Source organism: Homalodisca vitripennis, chromosome 6 (assembly GCF_021130785.1).
Source record: "Homalodisca vitripennis isolate AUS2020 chromosome 6, UT_GWSS_2.1, whole genome shotgun sequence".
NCBI classification, from domain to species: Eukaryota; Metazoa; Arthropoda; class Insecta; order Hemiptera; family Cicadellidae; genus Homalodisca; species Homalodisca vitripennis.
In genome coordinates, this window is record NC_060212.1 from 133530018 (window position 1) to 133550143 (window position 20126).

The 20126-nt window shown below is 31.9% G+C and overlaps 1 protein-coding gene across 1 annotated transcript; it reads left to right on the forward strand.

Annotated features, from left to right (window-relative positions):
* Positions 1 to 150: 150 nt before the first annotated feature.
* LOC124364932 (deubiquitinase OTUD6B) lies at positions 151 to 19035 on the forward strand. The gene is made up of 5 exons (XM_046820761.1): positions 151 to 448; positions 3723 to 3874; positions 6354 to 6616; positions 8339 to 8561; positions 12044 to 19035. Exons 1-5 carry the CDS (start codon positions 382 to 384, stop codon positions 12260 to 12262), a joined length of 924 nt encoding a protein of 307 aa, XP_046676717.1. The 5' UTR covers positions 151 to 381; the 3' UTR covers positions 12263 to 19035.
* Positions 19036 to 20126: the final 1091 nt, after the last annotated feature.

The following is a 20126-nucleotide window of genomic DNA, read 5'->3' on the forward strand; positions in this document are numbered from 1 at the left end:
CCTGTTTCCAATTCCAATTCATTCCTTTCTATACAGTTCATAGAAATAAAAAATTGGTACAGTAAGAGCAAAGTTGGAATGGAATGGAATAAGGAATGGTGTGAGTACACTGAACCGAATTGAACCTGGACTGGACCGGACACTGAAGCTGAAGTTGTCGAGTTTATGTTTGACTAAGCAATTGATGGTCTTATTTTTCCGGAAAAGTAAGAATAGCTTGTTAACTAAATGCGTATCTGATCTTATAAGATCTGTGCTAGTTTTAGAATAAAACTGTAGTCAAATGAATCTAGTGTAAAGTGTTAAATTGAAGAAAGCTGAGTGCAGAAGGCAAGTTTTTTCTGAAATTGTTATTGCTTCTAAACGAAATCATTTACTGGAATGGAAACTCAAGAAGCCCCTGAAGAAATAATACAGAAACACAGAAAAGAGAGAAAGGAATTGCAAGGTTCGTAGTTAATTTGATATCAAATACATCATGACTTTTTGCAAGTAGGCCTAGTTGTGTACCTAATTTTTAATAACGTTATCTACTAGGCTATAATGCTGTTAAAAATTATTGTTGAAATTGACCAATTAACTAGCCTAGGCTTATTTGGACGAATATAGCTAGTCCAATTATAACATGTTGGCTCATGATAATTTTCTCATTTTAACTGCTTAGGGAATTAGGATAGCCTAATTCATTATATACAATGCCTCATCATAAATAATAAATTAACCATAACCATCGGACAAACATTTAGAATATGTAATTAATAAGGAAATCATAACAAGAAAAGAAGTAGCGGTATGTTAAAACCAAGAAAAACGAAGCTTATCGCCTTTTACTGCTATTTTGGTTAGTTTTCTAAACTCAACTGGGCTAGGCATCATAATTTTATTTAAACAAAGTCAGGGTAAGTTAATTGTGAACTTAACAGCCATAATGGCAAAAAATTAGTTTTTTATTGACTTATTGCCATGAGTAAAACTGTATGAGGTTTCAAGGAGTGACTGACGAATTTAAACCAAGTTATAGAACATTTTCATTGTGCTAAGGGCGTCATGTGGTCTTTTTATGATCGTGAGTCAACCTCGTATTGGTTGCTGCTGAGGTCAACCATTATGTCACTTTTGGATACGTTAAATAACAATATTGTTAAAGTCAGGGGAATTTGACCCAAATAAAAGACCGTTTTTTTATTAATTTAGACCTTCTAAGAATCAGCCTGACACAAGTGCCTCCAGCCATCAGCTGATGTTGACATATGAAAAACCATTCAAGGTGTACCACTAAAAGATCTAATTCTAGATGGTCTGAACCCGAATGCCTCTGGTCACTGCTGGCTAGGAAATGCAACTTGACAAAGCAAAGAAATAGTTTAAATTAGCCTAATATAACTTCCTATCTTGCTAGAAGAGTAGTTGTAGCCTACTTTTATGTTCTAAAATCCATTTGTCATTTTCATCCTCTGAAACCTTATATTTTTTTGTTCAGGAGAATGATTGCAATAGTTTAGTAATGTGAATCTTGTTACCAGTGTGGATAAAAGTATATTTGGAAATAATGCATACAAATCGACCAAACTTTCTACAACCAAACTTATTATGTGGCTACAATATAATAACCAACACAATCTGATGATTATTATCGATCTGAAATATCAATACTATTGAATACGACATTTGATTTATAGATATAATTAATTAATCATTGTCAGCTTTCTAGTGATATCATTACCAGTTGTTAGTAGTGATGTCATTACCAGCTGCTGCTAGTAACATCGTTACCAGCTGTTGTTTCGTTTGTAGGAGAATGTTAGTGACAACGACTAGAACAATGGCAATGAATATGCAAATATTGGCTCAAAATGTTTTTCTAAACACTGAGCAATGTTTAAAATGGCTGCAAGAAAAGGAGCTAGCTCCTTAAATCTGAAGTATCCTGTTTGTAGTGAGGAGATGAAAACTAGAAATAAAGGTGGAAATAAAATAGCGTTTCGCTACAAGAAAGGTCAAACTTGGTATTATGAATATGCTATATCAAAAATGATGTACTTTTTTAGTTGAAATCAAACAAACTATGACATTTTAATTCATTATGACATTTTAATTCATGAATATGTAGTTTTGATGGCATTACCATTTCAGACTGGCTAATGTAATTGTAGGTATTACGCTTCTCAAACAGACATTACATGAAATTTAGTTATTTTATGTAATCTAAAACAAATACATTTCTTTTACGTATAAAAGTATAGCTTCTTTATTTTAACATTTTTAAAGCCTAAAACTTAATTCAGCTCGACATCATCGTTAAAAATTTGTTCGAAGTAAAAACATGTTTGGAAATAAACTCAAAATTAAAATCATGTGTTTCGTTATTTGACTAACTTAATGGCGGCCAGAACAGTGATGTACGTCTCTTCTTTGTTTCACAAGCAGTCACGTTTATCATTGAAAATATATAAGGTAAGTAAATGTTATTGTTTTGTTGTAATTATATTTTAATTTGTAAATTATATTAATATTTCTAAGATTGAAAACTAGCCAAACAATATTGTTCTTTGAAATGTCTATTACATCATTTGGTCTGACAATGTGCTTTCAGTCCTTTGGATGGTCATTAATATATGATTCCATATCATTTGATTGTGTTGGTGGCCTCTTTTTATACTGCAACCAAGTTAAGTAAAACTAGTGTAACCATAATTCCTAATTTCATACGTACGTACAATCTACTTATAAACCACCTGGTAACTTGTTATAATATAAAAATATCCTACTCAGTTTATAAATAAGACTTGAATACACAACAAACTTATACTCTTGCTTGTAAAATCACGATGACCAACTAGAAAGAAATTAATTTTCTAATATTTAATACACATAAACACTCAACACATAAATAATTCCAAACTAATTAACGGTTTTAGAGCTAACATGCCGAGGTTCATTAATCAACAAACAACATACACTATTAATTTAACTTTTTTATTCAACAGACCTTTTGAAAACAGAATTATGTCATCAGCTGATCGAAAGGGTAAGTTGTGTTATAATTGTTCTAACAAAATACAAATCAACCTGCAAATTGGTATATTTATGTCTTACGTATCTCTACACTTTGATAGGAAATATTCATGGACACTGGTACTGTAAGAGGTGTGAAAAGCAAGATCACATTTTTTCTAATTACTAACTATGTTTTTGCACTAGAAGGTAACAAACATTTTCTACTGATGTAGTTTAATCTATTACATTATTTAAAAACCAATAAAATAAACAAAATCAGCGTAATCTCGCACTTGTAACATACTGCTGGAGATACTGGTGTGATAGTGAACCAAATTGTGTTAATTAGTTTTATGTTAATACTGAAACACACAATAGCCTAATTCTAAAATCTTACCAAAAGCCCCAAGACCACCACTGAAGAAAGTAAGTAGTCCTCTTGGTGGCTCTCTGTTGAAAAAAGATTTGAAATGCGGGCTTGTCATGTTAAATAAATCTTAAATTATTAATGCTGGTAAAACATATTTTATAACAAACAATTATGCATTTTCATATTAACCTATTTTAGTGAATAAAATGAAAGAAACTAAAGTTTCAACTTCAGAACATTAACTGTAGCCTTTTATATATAAGTAAAAGCAGTTTTAACCATGTTTTCTATATGCATTATTTGAATTCATGTTTGATGGCGAAATGAAATACAGTAAGTTTTTTTTTTCTTCCAGCTAAAATCCAAGCTCTCAAGAAGAGTGCAACAAAGGGAGACAAGAAGAAGAAAAAGGAGGTTCAGGAAGAAATAGCTAAACTTGAAAGTGAAATGGACCTAAGACATGAAGAAGAATTAGCCGAATTCAGTAGTACAACGAACAACGCTAACGTAAGTAAAGTGGTTAAGTAATGGTTAAATTTTAAGATTTTACTTAAAATACAACTATTTAAAACTAATTTAATTTATTTTACTCTACTATAATATACACACATTTCTTTTGTTTTTCATGGTACACCTGTTGTAAAGTAGGTGCTAGTCATAAAATGTTATATTATAATTTAAAAAATTTTAAATGTCGTACTGTGGTATTGTTACTAATCATTCTCTTTATTTGTTGCATGATCATTTACAGTAGTAATCATTAAATAAAGATCGTTTTTAGAATAAAATAAAATAAAACAAGTTTAAGTTGAAAGTTTAAAGAAAATTTATTTTCAAAATTGTTCACTTGCATTTAGAATTAAAGAATGTTTGTTGTTCGCTAAATTTCAATGTAATTTATTTTTCTTTGAACATGAGAAAAGCTTAGCTGTCAGTCACAGCTATCTCTGCAAGGAACAACACATCAGACAAAATTATGCTTGGTTATTGATTAATTGTTGGCAAGGCACGTATTCCAGTTAGATTCCCATAATTCTTCTGAACATTCTCAATTTATTTGTAAGAATTGTAATGTACACAATAAACTAACGGGGTTGGCCACAGAACTGTGAAAACCGGGAATAAGCCAGGAATTTAACAGACCGGACCAAAAACTAGGAATAAGCCAGGAATCATCCTGTAGGACCTGGAAAATGTAAAAAACAATATTTCTGTTTCTAAGAACTTATGAAATCAAGAAATAATTTGATGCCTCCTTAAATCAGGACCTGCTTAATCTCAAAACGTATTTTACACAACACGGTCGATGAAACTGTAAATGAAGATCAACATATGTTCGCGATCCCCATATGACTCCTGCGTTGCCTCTACTTGTGAAGTTTATCTTGGTTAGTTCTATCTCTGTCACAGCAAGCCTCCAAAAGACGTTTAACAATCCATTGGACAGTATTAAAGTCAGCTGACCGATCGTTTTGGGCCTTGGCACTATATGAGCAGTAACTGTAAGCAGTATTGGCCGTGATAAAAGCAGTGTTTTTGTGTTAAAGTCTTATTCAGTCAACAATATGGGTCTCCTAACGAAGTTGTCCAACTCTTTTTCTTGAGTGAAAATAGCATTTTGAAAAGTTGTTTGTTAGATACATTGCGCAGTCTTAACACGTAGTTTTAACTCTACAAATAGGCTTGGAGTTTAGTTCAATGAATATAATCATCCGTTTGACGGTTTTTGAGTACACCAGAATATTAGTTGGATATTTAACAGACCTTATAAGACACCTTTTGGAGAAGAAAATATTGGATTTGTGACAACAAGTAAAACTGAAAAGGGGGCGTTTGGTTGCCTCTCTAATGCTCACTGTCCACCGCTTAACATTTGTAATGGGGACGAGACTTCTTTGATCTATAAATAATTGCTGCCTCATACACACATCCAGATTTAACGTCAGATTACATAAATTAAAACAAAGAAAGGGATGTTACGTTTTGATATCACAGTCACATCCAAGGCTCAACTGAATTAGCTGCATTTACACTGGCAAAAAGTTTGTGTCCGACAGTAATAATCGCTGTTCTAAATAGACGTACTTCCGAGTAAAATTGCTTGTTCACATTGTGTGACAGGCGTTGCCAAAATTCTCTTGAAACTTAACTTGCCATTTTAAACGCAGCTTAATATTGTCACCAGTCTGCAGTCGACCAGTCTACCATGCATGTCAGTCTTCATTGTCACAGCGGCATTGGCTGGGTGATGTGATGGTTGGTACAAATCCCATCAGTTCCCTGAACAACTATTCATGTGAACATTCATGTGATATAAATGATTTATTAGTTTAACATTGAAATTCATAACAGATCTATTCTGGGTATCTTGTTTATAAAAATGAACTATTAATACTTGTAAATCTTAGCATTGCATATTAAAACTGATATTTTTCTACTGATATATGAATAAAGTAAAATTATATTTAAAATTTATTAAGCTAACTATATTAATATAGTAAGAAATTTTAATAGTCTACAACCTTTTTTGTCCTTTTATTTTACTCTTTCATCGCTTGAAATTAAAAAGTTGCACATTTTAAAAGCAAGAACAATTTTTTTTAATTAAATAAATTATAAAACACAAAATCTAACCATTTTAAAACTAGTTAAAAAATGTTGTTGTTGTTTACATTATTTATAAAAAAATAAACGATAATTTATACAATAAAATATACAATAAACACCAAAACTATCAATTTAACTATGTTCAATTGTGTGAATAATGTTAACAATTTCCAGTATTTGTGTGTACAGAATGAGCAGAATTTTGCATCTGTTGACATTATTGGCGATTATCATTCATGTATGAACTTGTAAAAGGTCTTAGCTTAGTCATGGTTTAAAAATTAGTTAATTTAGTTTACATAGTTAAAAAAAAGGCAAATTGTTATAGTTTCTTGAATTAATATTGATTAGGCATAACAGATAGGTTTATGCTGTGCAGATAACAACAGTAACAGACTCGTTGAACAATTTAACTGTTCAACCTGAGGACGATGAGGTGCCTGGTCTGACTCAACATCGTATCACTAAAGCACAACGTCGAAGGGAGAAAAAGGCTACACAACTGAAGCAGAGGGAACTGAGCATCGCTGAACAAGAGGTGCAGAATCTACAGGGAGTTAGAAATGTTGAGATACAGAAGATCCAAGAAATTTTGAAAAAGAGGGATTTGATGGTTTATGAGATACCGTCTGATGGAAATTGGTAATTATATTAATTTTAATTGTGCTTGATTAAGAACACTTAAGAGTAAAATTTTTCTGGTTAGATAAAATTAGTTTTGTTGAGTTTTATATGAAAATAGTAATAGCTATAATACTATATTCTTAATATATGTTCTATATAGAGCATACAAAGTATATACATATATTTTATATAAGTTTACAATACCCAAGAGATACAATTTTTGTAATGAAAATTGCTATATAATTTCATTATTTAAAAACACTAACTACATTAAAAAAATTTTTTAATTATAGCCCTTTATAATAACTTTCTTATTGACAGAACAAAATATTTTGGTCACCCCACAATTAATTGTGACATTTAAAGTAGGAATTTTAGACAATTTCCTAATCAGATACTAATAAAAACCGTTAGCTGTTTGCGCTTACAGGGTGGAGCCACTTATGTGTTGTTTTGTCAAAGCCTCGCAGGACGGGGGCCGGCCTGCCTAGTTCGTAGCTGCTGCTAATTGTGTCATAGACCAAGTAGTGCACTGAAAATCGAATAGAAAATGATCTTAACATATACTTCAATACACAGTACAATCAAAATAATTAACTGACACAGCTGGTTGCTTCCGAACACTTTAAAAACATAATTTCTAGATCAGCTGTTTTGGTTTATTGCTGCGATTGTCATATGGATTGTAGTCTGGCATGGGTTGGTTGTTTGTGTTTACTTTGTTCAAAACTTCTGTAACTGTGGTGTATTTTCATTGTTTCTCTGCAAACTGGGATTCTTTTTTTTCATTTAAGTGATATACTATTGTGTAAATAATTGGTTATACCATGGAGCTGGATTATTTGTATATCGGCACGAAATAGGTGCAGCCTTAGATGAACATTCAGATGACAATGTAGGTCATTTTAGTGACTCTGATGGTGTTGAAGATGATTTTTTATTTTATAATGACAACTTAACTGATGATGAAAATGATACTACTTATCTTCAGAACACTAATTTAGATGATGACGTACTATCAACTACTTTTAATAGGCCTATAACTGCAAGAGTTGCAATTGTTTTTAGAACTCGTGTATTTATTAGAAATCTTTTTTTTACAATTTTGTTTTGTCATATAAGAATTGAAATGATAATTATATCCATATGCATAGTTTATACCGTATACATAAATGGTATCCTGAAATAAACACGTAAAAAACACAAATTTCAGACATTTCCTTAACTTTTTTATATAAAAAAACAAAAAATACACATTTTATAACTTTATTTTATATTTATTTTTGGTTCTCAAGAACTGTTTACACTTAACACTTAAAACACCAAATCACTCCAAAACCCAAAAATGGTAAATCAATTACGTTACCAGTTCTTGTTGAAAGTTATTCAAGGGCTAAGAGTTAGAGATAATAATATGATTATTGTATGAAGCAGAGCAATATGACTCATAGACTGAGCAGAGTGCAGTGAATTCCTAGCGTTGGTCTCTTCTCTATCCCCATAACTGATCTGAGAGGTCGAAGATGGCCGGTCTTGTGTTAATTGGCAGCAAAGGGAGGTTGGATACTCTTTGGAGAAACCTTGTATAGCTCTATCATGTTCACACTCACCTTTTGGCGTTGAGTTTAAAGAGAGTTAATCGTAGAGTTATTTTTATGTGGTTGTTGTAGTTTGGGACACATATATTTATTATAAAACCTCAAAGTTTGATTTTAAATTGAATTTTGAACTAACTTACAGCTTATACTGTGCTGTGGAACATCAGCTGCGGACGGTGAAGGGGCCCACTGCCCCGAACATGGCGGATTTACGACACATCACTAGTGATTTCCTAAGGGAAAACATGGATGACTTTCTGCCGTTCTTGAGCCACCCAGATACGGGTGAGATTCTGACGGAAAGCCAGTTCCAGGAATACTGCGACCAAGTTGCAGACACACCAGCTTGGGGCGGGCAGGTTGAGGTAATTTAGTTTTTTATGTTCTATGATTTGAATAATCTTCCAGGATAGTAATAAATTAACAGTCTAAACTAAAGGTAATTGGTTGGTTGTAAAAGTTGTCATTCCTGGTAGTTACAGCAATTTCTTGTCAAAACCGTTTGAGAAGCTGATAGCTTGGATTCATAGTGCAATTTCTGGGGATGGTGGGAAACCACTCTCTTATGTGCAGAAGAAAGTATAAAAAATAGTGGTTACCATACCAAATAGTGTACACAATAATCATTGTTTATTCACATAACCATTTGTTTATTCCAGTAGTAAGTTTTATAGCATCAATAAACATAACTACCTAAATTGTTAATAAGTTTTTTATAAAGACGATAAAGAGTGGGGAGCCTGATCTAGTTCTCTATTGGCCTCTTCCATCTGCAACATTGGATGCTATGACAATTCATCACACGTTTCATCTGTTATTATTCATAAAGAAAGAAGCTAATATTATAATATTTTTGTATAACATCAAAAGATTGGACTTTGATCCTCAGGCAGAGGACTGAGTGTGGTATGTAGCCTTAAAAACATTGTGCTGTTGTTCGTTTGTCCGTCTGTGCTATAACTTATGATAGGCAGTTTTCACTTCATTGTCAGTTTCAAAGCGTTGGCTGCCTAACTCGTGCTTCATGTGCAGGAACAAGTGGTAGTCCTGTGGTGTTGAGGATTGTCATGGAGCAACACAATTCCGATACTGAGCATTCCTCTCTGTTTGTTTTGAATTGCCTGCCTTAGTTTTCATAAGGTTTCGCAATACCTTACCGCATTAACCCCTTAAGGGTTTCTTTTTTTCAACCTAACCGATCCAAAAATGTATATTTTTTTAATGTATAATATTGTTGGGCTTAGGCTCTTAAATATCTCTAAAAGTCTCAAAACCACAAAAAATTTATATTAAACAAAATAGAGTTTTACATACGTGTGTTGATTTTTTGAAGAATTCAAGCGTCTTGGCCCAGAGTACGGCTGAGTGATTTTGTAGTAACCCTTTTGGAAACTAATAATACAATTTTTTTAGTTTGATTTAAGTAATAAATAAATATAAAAAGGTTATAATGCAATAATATATGTAAAGTAAAACACCTAATTGCATAAAGCCTCAAATAAATGCGTTGCATAGTAACAAAGGAAAGACGTTCAGTCAACGGAACAGCCACATTCAAAGGAATGAACCGATGTAAAAATAGAACATCGCGCTCACTCTAGCGGCAATTCTAGGAACTACTGCGAGCTAGCGTGACAAATAACGAGAAAACATGAATCACTTAGAACCGTGCGTACACGCGACAGCGGTACTTTTTCTGCACTGCTCTTGATGCATACACGCGACAAAAACTCTTAAGGGGTTAATGGTTTCATCTCTTGGGAGAAAATCAATCAGCAAAACACCTTTCCAATCCCAAAAGACAGTACATATGATTTTTTGTGCAGACATTTCCGTCTTGAATTTTTGTTTCTTCGGGGATTGTGTGTGTTGCCACTCCATTGACTGCTGTTTGGATTCCATTGTGGCATGACGGATTTAAGTTTCATCACCTTTCACAATTTTGTTTAAAAAATCCTCACCATCATTACTGTACCATATGAGAAAAGGCACAGCACTTCCGAATCTTTTGGTTTTGTACACGTCAGTGAGCATTTTTGGAACTCATCGGGAACACAGCTTGCGATAACCTAAGCAGTCCGTAACAATTTCGTACAAAAGAGTGCGTGAAATCATCAGATAGCGTTGTCATAGTGAAACGTCTGTTCTCTTGGATTACTGGCCAAGATATAATGCGTCTATAGCTTGTAGGGCTATATAAATATATAAGCTGCCATAAATATTGGATGCTTATAGTATATAAGTTTAGCATGCCAGTGTGATCATAGTAATCGGTGTGGGCTGTGGTTTTTTAGGGGTCAGGCTGTTTCAGATGTGGTGTGTAATATAGGCTGTTTCAGATGTGGTGTGTAATATAATATAATATAAAATAGTCCTATTTCATTCTGTGTTAAATGAAATTATTTAAATGACTAGAGAGCTATTATAAGTCAAAGGAACAATAAGAACCTAAGTTTTCCAGTCATGTTTAAGCACATACTTTGGTTGCCTTCAGTATAGTCTAACCCATTGTCTAGGTCCGGTTTTTTCTTGAGATGCAACTAAAGACGAGGTAGGTCCCAGACAAATGACTTTGTCAAGTCATTTTAGCTTAAAAAGGTCTCAACCTTGGAATGAGAAATAATAAACTGAATATTTTTATATGCCTTCATCTTTTGTTCCAAAAAGTTGTTATATGAAAAGTCTCGTATAATTTTATACCTGCGTCGTCAATTATTCAAGGTTAGAAAAAGATTTTCATGATTATCTTGGTTACTATTGCTCCAATAATGTTATTATCTATTAAAAAAATTGTAGACTATAAAATTTGGTACAATTTGAAGCCATACGTGCTGTAATGCAAGATCAACCATGAGTATCATTAAATATTACAGTGAATTTGGAATAAGACACAAGATTATCTGAGACTTTTGAGACAACTTTTTAAAATGCCAAAATGAAGGTATATACAAATACTCAGCTTATTATCTCGCATTCCGAGGTTGATTACAAAAATGATCGGACTATTAAAGAAAGCAGTGTAACTATGGCTCTGTTTTATGATAAACAAACAACAAAATTACAATCAAAGTTTGAGGTTTATTGGATCTCTGACATATTGCAATGTTCTTACATTGCAGTGTGAAACCCTGATGTTATCTGTGATAGTTAGGCTGTTTGTTCCATCTGAGGGCACTGTCCAACGCTCTCAAATATCATATGAAGTGTTTGAGACGAGTGGCCCGCCGAAGCTGATGAGAAAGTGTATACAGACGCACCAGTTCTTTATCATTATATGCTTAGATTACAATATTAAACACCGCAGACCTGTGTGAAAATAAGGATGTTTGTTCCAGCTGAGGGCGCTGTCTCACGCTCTCAAAGTGTCGTATCGAAGTGTTTGAGACGAGTGGCCCGCCGAAGCTGATGAGAAAGTGTATACAGACGCACCAGTTCTTTATCATTATATGCTTAGATTACAATATTAAACACCGCAGACCTGTGTGAAAATAAGGATGTTTGTTCCAGCTGAGGGCACTGTCCAACGCTCTCAAATATCATATGAAGTGTTTGAGACGAGTGGCCCGCCGAAGCTGATGAGAAAGTGTATACAGACGCACCAGTTCTTTATCATTATATGCTTAGATTACAATATTAAACACCGCAGACCTGTGTGAAAATAAGGATGTTTGTTCCAGCTGAGGGCACTGTCCAACGCTCTCAAATATCATATGAAGTGTTTGAGACGAGTGGCCCGCCGAAGCTGATGAGAAAGTGTATACAGACGCACCAGTTCTTTATCATTATATGCTTAGATTACAATATTAAACACCGCAGACCTGTGTGAAAATAAGGATGTTTGTTCCAGCTGAGGGCGCTGTCTCACGCTCTCAAGTGTCGTATCGAAGTGATCCAGGCGACTGGACCGCCGATGGTGGTAGGGGAAGAATATCCAGACTCTCACCAGCTCACAATCACCTACCACCGACACATGTACGGGCTGGGGGAACACTACAACTCTGTCACCCAGTATGTGCCCGAGGAAACCAATGACGAGACGTGGAATGGCCAAACGGAAACATCGTAGCAATAGTCAGAGCTGTACCTTCACTGTGATGACTCAAGCTGATTAGAACTGCCGTTGTAGGGGCACCTACTTGTCTATAGACCGTGTATATTGCAGGCTTGCTTCTCACCAAGGCTTCCCAGCACTGGCATCTCCGACCTGTTTTAATCTAGGGTTACCTGTTGTAAATTGATAGTTTAGGACACTACAATACTTGAGTTACGAGGGAAGTGTGTTTTCTAACGACACTTTTGTTTATTTTATTTATTACATTTTAATAACTTTATTTTTATTTTATTTTTTATATGAAGCTTTAAGGGTATTATTAAAAGCAAGTTTTATTTTATTTTAATACTTTTAATTTTGTTACTTAATTTTATTAATTTAAACAAAAACACTTTTATTGCATTGATTTACCCAAATAAATATTTTGGCCCACCAAGAATATTAGTTTTTTAGTATTGAACTGCTTGAGCTTAGTTGATTCGCTCACGTAGAAAATATTATTACACAATTAATCTAATTTTAGAACGAATAAGGAATTAAGTAATTAATCATATAAAACAGTTTTCTCTCTTACACTTAATACAAAATGAGCTGCGAACTTCACTCCGTCCAGTAGGACTTATTTTTATAGCACTTCTGAGAGTCAATTGGATCAGTTATTGATAATCCAGTCATAAGTTTCAAGTTATACGTTGTAATTTGATTCATGTTTATTGTTTTCAGTTAGTTCCATTCACTGAATGAATTCTAGTAGAAGATCTAATGGCTACAGTGATGTGGATTCAATGATGAGTAGTTTTTTTATACACTTTCTCAAAGATAAGAGTCTGTAGCTTCAATATTATTTCTGGAATTGCTAAAAATAAATCTTTGAGTTATTAAATTATTATATTATAACTAATTTTTTCGTGTAAAAATATAAAACAATGCTAATTACAAAATTTAGTATTATTTTAGTTTAATAAAAACACGTGAAGAGTTTTAAATAATTTTCTATGAAAAGAATGTTTTCATCAACTCCACATTAAAATCAAAACCAGATAATTTTAATAATTAAAATTTTAATACAATATCAACTAAATGTTGACAGTGGTTCTTGTACATATTAGATCAACAATGATAAATTATCAGCTGGTCAGTTTTTAGAATAACAAGCCATTATAAATGAATTATAGATAGCATGTATCTTGTGTAAAGTTTAACAGATCTCACCAGTTTGAAACATTGATGACAAACTAAAATCTTGTAATATTTCAGCCTTGCTATAGATAGCTGTCATCAATCAACAGATTAAACCCAAGTACATCTGTGTGTACACGTAATCTTAGTAGGGTAGAGCTATATCGTGATTAGCTGGAGCTTTAACTAAACAGTGAGCAGTATGGCTTCTTTATTAAGTGCTGCCGGCTTTTTGATAATTTTTTGTTATTTTCATTGAAGTTTTTTTGATTTATGATTAGCCAGAGATTCCTATAAAAATGTCCTGATCTTAGATATAATAATCCTATTACTGCACATTATGGTTGGTTAGTAAAATTAATTGAAATGAAGAAAAATATCAATATTTTTTTAAGGTTAGTTATAATTTCTTCTTTGAACATTATTTTACAATTGAACATATTTTATTTATTTCAAATAAATGTAATGTTTTGTTAAAGAAAAAAGTTTGAAAAATTTCGTTAGTGTTAAGTGCAATATAATTTATAAAATGTTTTTTTTTTTAGCAACTATTAAAATTTAAAATATTATATTAGTTTAGTTTAAATCCCTTTGCATCAACATTTAGTACAATTCTAAAATATATTGTGGTCATGTCTACTTAACAACAATGCCACACACATCATAACATATAGTCTGATATGATGTGATCTAACACTGGTATGAGTAATTGGAAACCATGGATGAAATAATGTTAAAAAGTTATTATTTACCTTAGCTGAAACACTGCATTTTGAAAAACCTGACATAATACATTGTAGAAGCTTTGTTCTTATCGGAATTATGTACTTTATTTAAAAATAAACACTCCAAGAATAAATATTTTATTATTGTAGTGTTTGTTTTCAAATCTAAGACAATTTTTATCAAGCACATAAATAAAACAATACAAACTATGAACACACCAGACATACTTTAAAACAGTAAATATATACCTGATATCTAGCACTGGAGAGGGGCAGCACATGATGGTACGAGGGTGTACCAACTGTAAATGTAGCTGATAAAAACAGTAGATGTTTATTTGACCAAACTTATGAATATATAGATATATATTATTTTTTACATATTCTCCACCCTTAAAACACATTTTTCCCATCAGATTTAAAACACATTTTTCCCATCAGATTGAGAGCTTTTTTTATTCCATCATCGTAAAAACTCTTTTGACATTTTCTTTGTTCCTGAAGCATAGTCGCCTTCACTACTTTCTTATCCTCCAAATGCTGGTCTTAAAATCCTTCTTTGAGAGACCAAAAAGATAAAAATCACAGGATGACAAGTCTTGACAATAGGGTGGATACTATAGTGTTTTCCATCCTATTGGAAGCTAAATTTTGTCTCTTGGCATTAGCCGCGTGGCATAACATTGCTGCGCAGAAGAATATCACTTCAGACCAATTGCTGCTTTCTTCTCCTTTCAAATGATTATTTTTCGGCATTTAGTACTTTACAATAATATTGTGCAATGTTATTTCAAAGAGAGTTGTGTGCCAAATTTCTTCAATGAGATTTTGGATTGCCTCATGTTGACCTCAGTTACACTTGTCCTAAGGCCATAGCTTTCCATAGATTGTGGCTCTCGTTCTTAAACTTTTCACTCCCTTCAAAAAATTCTTTGCGCCAATCAAACGCAAGGGTTATTGACAAGGTATTGTACCCATACTGTGCCCATAATTGGCATAAAATTTCTGTTGGGCTCATCCATTCCTTAGCCAAAAACTTCTTCATAATCCATGCACTTCTTGCTCATTCATTATTTGTTTTCAAGAAACTTGCAGTCGTTTCCCACCTCTCCCTAACAGTACAGACCGCCTTCTCAGTAACCAACTGTGGGTCAATGACTCCTTGGAAATTTCTTAGATAGCTAATCCCGTTTATATTTTACACACCCTTCTAATTGTTCAAAATACTTTCCAATAATCTATTTTCAATACTGAGTTTCAAAAAAGTTACAAAAATATTAACAAAAGGTTTTGATATCTTGTATTGGCCTACTACGGTTAACTGTTAATAATAAACAAATTTAATGGCACTAAATAGACCAAGTAGTATAAATTATTCTATACATTACTTAATGCTTATTAGAATTTGCTCTCAATCCTGCAGATGTAGCAAGTTCATTTATAAAACACCATGTATTACAAAAAAAGTTGTGCGTGTTGGTTTTTTACAAAAATATGTGACAAGTGAAACCTTTTATTCAAAACTAATATGGCTAGTCTTTGTTAAAAGAGTTTTCTGGGCAAAAGTAGAATGGTAACACAACCAATGTAAAATGGGACTGGGAGAATTACAATGAATTCCAATTTCCTAGGGTACAAATACACTGACAGCAACGCGACTATACACAAACTATTGAATACAATGACCATATGGAATAAAATTCACTGATCGCATTGTATATTTTACTCCATATATTAACATCTGTTTAATAGTTTCTCGTCATGTCATACCACATAGCTTCACTTCACTGTCTATGTATTTATACCCTTATTTTGGAATGGTCAAAAAATATTTTGTGTATTTCATTAAATAAAAGATAGTATTGATCACCTTCAATATATTTATCTTCTGCCTATGCAATTATTGTGTGTTGCGATTGTGTACTCACACCTTGGTATGCAGTATATTTCAGTAATTAATCTGAATATATATATGATCAACATTATAATCTGAATATATATGATCGGCAATATAATCTGAATTTTTTGAAGCACTGTCGGACCTAGTTTACTTGAATTGTAAGGACAGTTGTGTTTCAAAAGGTTATATTTTTTATTAATTGTTTTCTATTAAATAGTTAAATGATTTACTATCTTTATGGGAAACTTTTGTATTCAATAATCATTGGATCAATTTATTTATAAGTTCAGGCATGTTCAGTTCAGTTCTTTATCAAAATTTTAATAATGTTGTTAACAACTCAATTTGTTATATCATCCATAGTTTTCTATTCCTGATGTATTTTATTCTTTAAATTTAAAGGTATTTTTAATCTTATGGTTATTTTGTTTCTATCGATACTGCTATACTATTATAATAATCATGTCCTTGTCTAACATTACTACTAACTTTCTGTGATTTAATTAAAGCAACCATATATAATATGTTACTCATATACTATTCACCTAAAAACAGTTTCCAAATATCGAAGAAGTTCCAAAATTTAATAAAGTGGGACCTAAATTTTTTGTTCTCTTACTAATACTGTTTTTGGTCACTATTTAAAGCCGATTTTAACAATAATTTTTTTAAATAGAAGAAGTTAAAAAGTAAAACATTTTTCTAGAATGGGATGGATTTTCAAAATTAAATGGCAACAAATATGTTTAGATCAAGCCGAAAAGACCTATGCTAGTATTTATACACACCTAGTTTATTAATAAGAATTATTTAATATATTACTTGTTGTGTTTGGTTTTGCTACCCAAGTCAGTTGCAGAAAGTTAGAATTTAGGAATCAATTACAAAAACTACAATTGATGTTGACTTTAAATTTAGTTATTCAGTTCTTGTTATAGGGTATGAGTGGAAAATAAATAATTTTTTTAACAGTGCTTGAAATCAGAAGTCAGTCACTTATAACATCGATGAATTACATGTTCCTTTACAATATATTATTAGTTTGCAATTCATTTGTCCTCATTGATACAAAACCACATTTTGCAACTAAATATTTATCCACATCTACCTGTTAAATTAATCATAACATATAATAAATAGTATTTAATGGTACTCAAAGAGTTCCTTGAGATGTAACCAAATTAGCTCTTGCAATTTTCCAGTTCAAGTTTAGATTTGGGCTGATGTTCACTACAGATATGAGCTTGTAAACATAGTAAAACTTACGTTACTGAATACAGAATATTCTCTAGAGTGTGATAAAATCAAATATTGCACTCAAGTAATAAGCAAAAGAAAAATAAAGGAATGACCGACCAAAGTTACAGTGTGCAAAAAGCTGAATGTTTCATCATTTTTAGCAGGTGATAAATTTTAATACTATATTTAAGATTAGGGAGGATGGTTCCAACCTACATTGTATGCAAGTTTCTATTCTTTCAAAAGTAATTTTAAAAGCTAAATATTAGTTTATGTACGTTAAAAAATAAAATCCCACTAATTGATGTAGTAATTTTTTTGTTACAAATGCATTTGTAAATTCTTTTTACAAGTACAGGCAAATTATAAAGAAAACTTGCTGTTTCCATTATATGTCATTTTGCTTAAAACGTTTACAACTATGGCTTATTTCCAGACTTTTTTATTTGCCGTAGAATTTTTAAATAGCAAAAAACCGTAATCGCTTTTTATTACATTAAACGTCTAGGTATACGAGAAATGAATGTAGGCTTCACAATATTGAACAAAACATTATTTCAATACGTTTTTTCAATTTTTTTCCCTGTATCTCAAGTGGTACACAAAAAATTAATTTATCCTAAAAATTAAGCAATTGTGAGCCCAATGGGGCACACGATAGTCTAAGATATTTATTTAAGCGTGGGAGTAACAAACCACCAAGAAGGAAAAAGGATTTTTCCGGATTTTTTTTTTCAGTGATAGAAAAAAATCAGTAATATTTTTGTATGTTGGTAGGAAAACAAATTCATTGTTCTATACCTAAAACCAAATGAGCCACTAGTTTATGATGGAAATTTAAAACAATTTTCAAATTTTTCTAAGCTTTTTGAATTTAAAGTGACAAAATTTAAGTTTAAACTTAACTTTGAGAATTTTATGTTAATGACAAACTTTATTTTCTCACAATAATAAGGAAAGAAACACTTGCTTTGTAAACACAAATACTCAGACTTGTCCAGACAAATAGATAAAGTATAATACATACAGCTTAGCTTATATATATATATATATATATATTTTTAATATGCACCAAGGTCCTTAGGTTCCAGAAGATTATAATTACCACTTGAAGACATTTAGGTGAACTAATATAAAGATAAATTATATAACTTATAATGAATTAAGTGTGTTGACAGCCTGGGGAAGCTATGCATTTATATAATTTATTAGGTAGTGAAAGCATGGGATATTAGCAACCTTTAATGTGGGTAATACAATCAACATTAATATTCTAGTGCAAAAATACCTAGTAGATGCTGATTATGTATTTTTTTGGTCAAATTTTAATGACAATGACTTCTCAATACATTTAAAACTTTTTACAATAAAAAGTATTCTCATAGGAAAGCAAATACACTAGGTTGTCTGTGTTAACACTCGACAATATTGATATGGTACTACTGTCTTCTAATAATTTTAAATGATTTCCAAAACTGGCTTGGGTTGAACAAAACATACTCTAATATTCACAAAAATTGAACACTAATTTAGTTATAATTAAATTCTAGCTTTAAATTAGGAACTGAAACCAGTGATTTGTCTCAATATCTAGTCATTTATTGAGTAACATGTTGAGTTATTTATTTAGAGCAGTGAATTAAACTGCTGAGACGTACATACATAATGTAAATTAAAATAATTAATATTGTGTATGTTTGCTTATTGTGTTGTGAGTGCAAAAATTAAATGTTTTAAAGCATCAATGAGTTGTTATCATTGGTGAATTCCCCAACTTTGTCTAGAGTGACTGTAAAGTGTAATCCGCACGAAAGTATTCTGTGACATTTGAGACCGTGTAGCCTTATCCAGGTTGACAATCAACTGTTTCCACTATGACGTGGCTATGGTTATATAACATCTGCTTGATTTACACAATGTTGTCTGCAAAACAAATAAATGAAATCAACAGAATTTTGTTTACAGTAATAACTGATGATGATTGTGTACTACAACGGATCAGAGTTTTTAATAAGTGTAATACTGACAACAGTGTTGGGCGGGTGTAGAGGGATGATTCAGATGCACCAGCCACCATCAGACTATTTTCATGCGGGTTACTCAATGTGTAATGACCAAGAATAAACAAACTGATTCTTTACTCATCATCTCACCTGGTTGAATCTGATCGGAGGAGATGTGAATATTCTTTAGTGTTGTCTGCTGGAACAATTCACTTTCTAGGAGTGCCCTTTAAAAGAAAACTAGGAAATTTGACGTTTACCTAGAATGTTGACAGCATTTTATAAGGAAAAACAACAAATTCGCTACATGTGATAATTTAAACAATGGTCTTGGCTTTAGTACTTCAGAATGATACAAAATGACTCAACATCATTGAGGAGGAGATACTAGCTGCCAACTTATTAGGTGATTAGTACAATATTGGTATATTATTTCTCTATACAAGAAGTATGCAAATAAATACATTGCAATAAATGTTGCTCTTTTGAAAAAATGCCCTTTTATGGTATTTATAGATATTTTATGTAGTCATTTTGTTAGTTGAATGCACAAAAAATTTACACAGGCTTAGCGATTAAAAACAAATTATTTTGACATAAAAACTCTCCTTACAACTGTTACATCAAAGTACTTGAGTGACTACCTTTGCTTCATGGCTCCTAATTTTTAAGTTTGCTCAAACAATGAATTTTTATAAAAATAAGCACTAATTCAGACCTCTATTTTGCTTAGGTTTATTACTTTCAAAAATATATTTTTATGAATTAAAGAAATTTGTGTGCCTCATAGCAATTTAGCTTTTTGTACTACACAACTGTTATTGTTTGAGAAT

Coding starts and splice junctions, on each gene's coding strand:
- LOC124364932 (XM_046820761.1), top strand. CDS start 382: ATGGAAACTCAAGAAGCCCCTGAAGAAATAATACAGAAACACAGAAAA. Junction 6,617..8,338: donor ATACCGTCTGATGGAAATTG/GTAATTATATTA, acceptor ACTAACTTACAG/CTTATACTGTGCTGTGGAAC. Junction 8,562..12,043: donor CTTGGGGCGGGCAGGTTGAG/GTAATTTAGTTT, acceptor TGTTTGTTCCAG/CTGAGGGCGCTGTCTCACGC.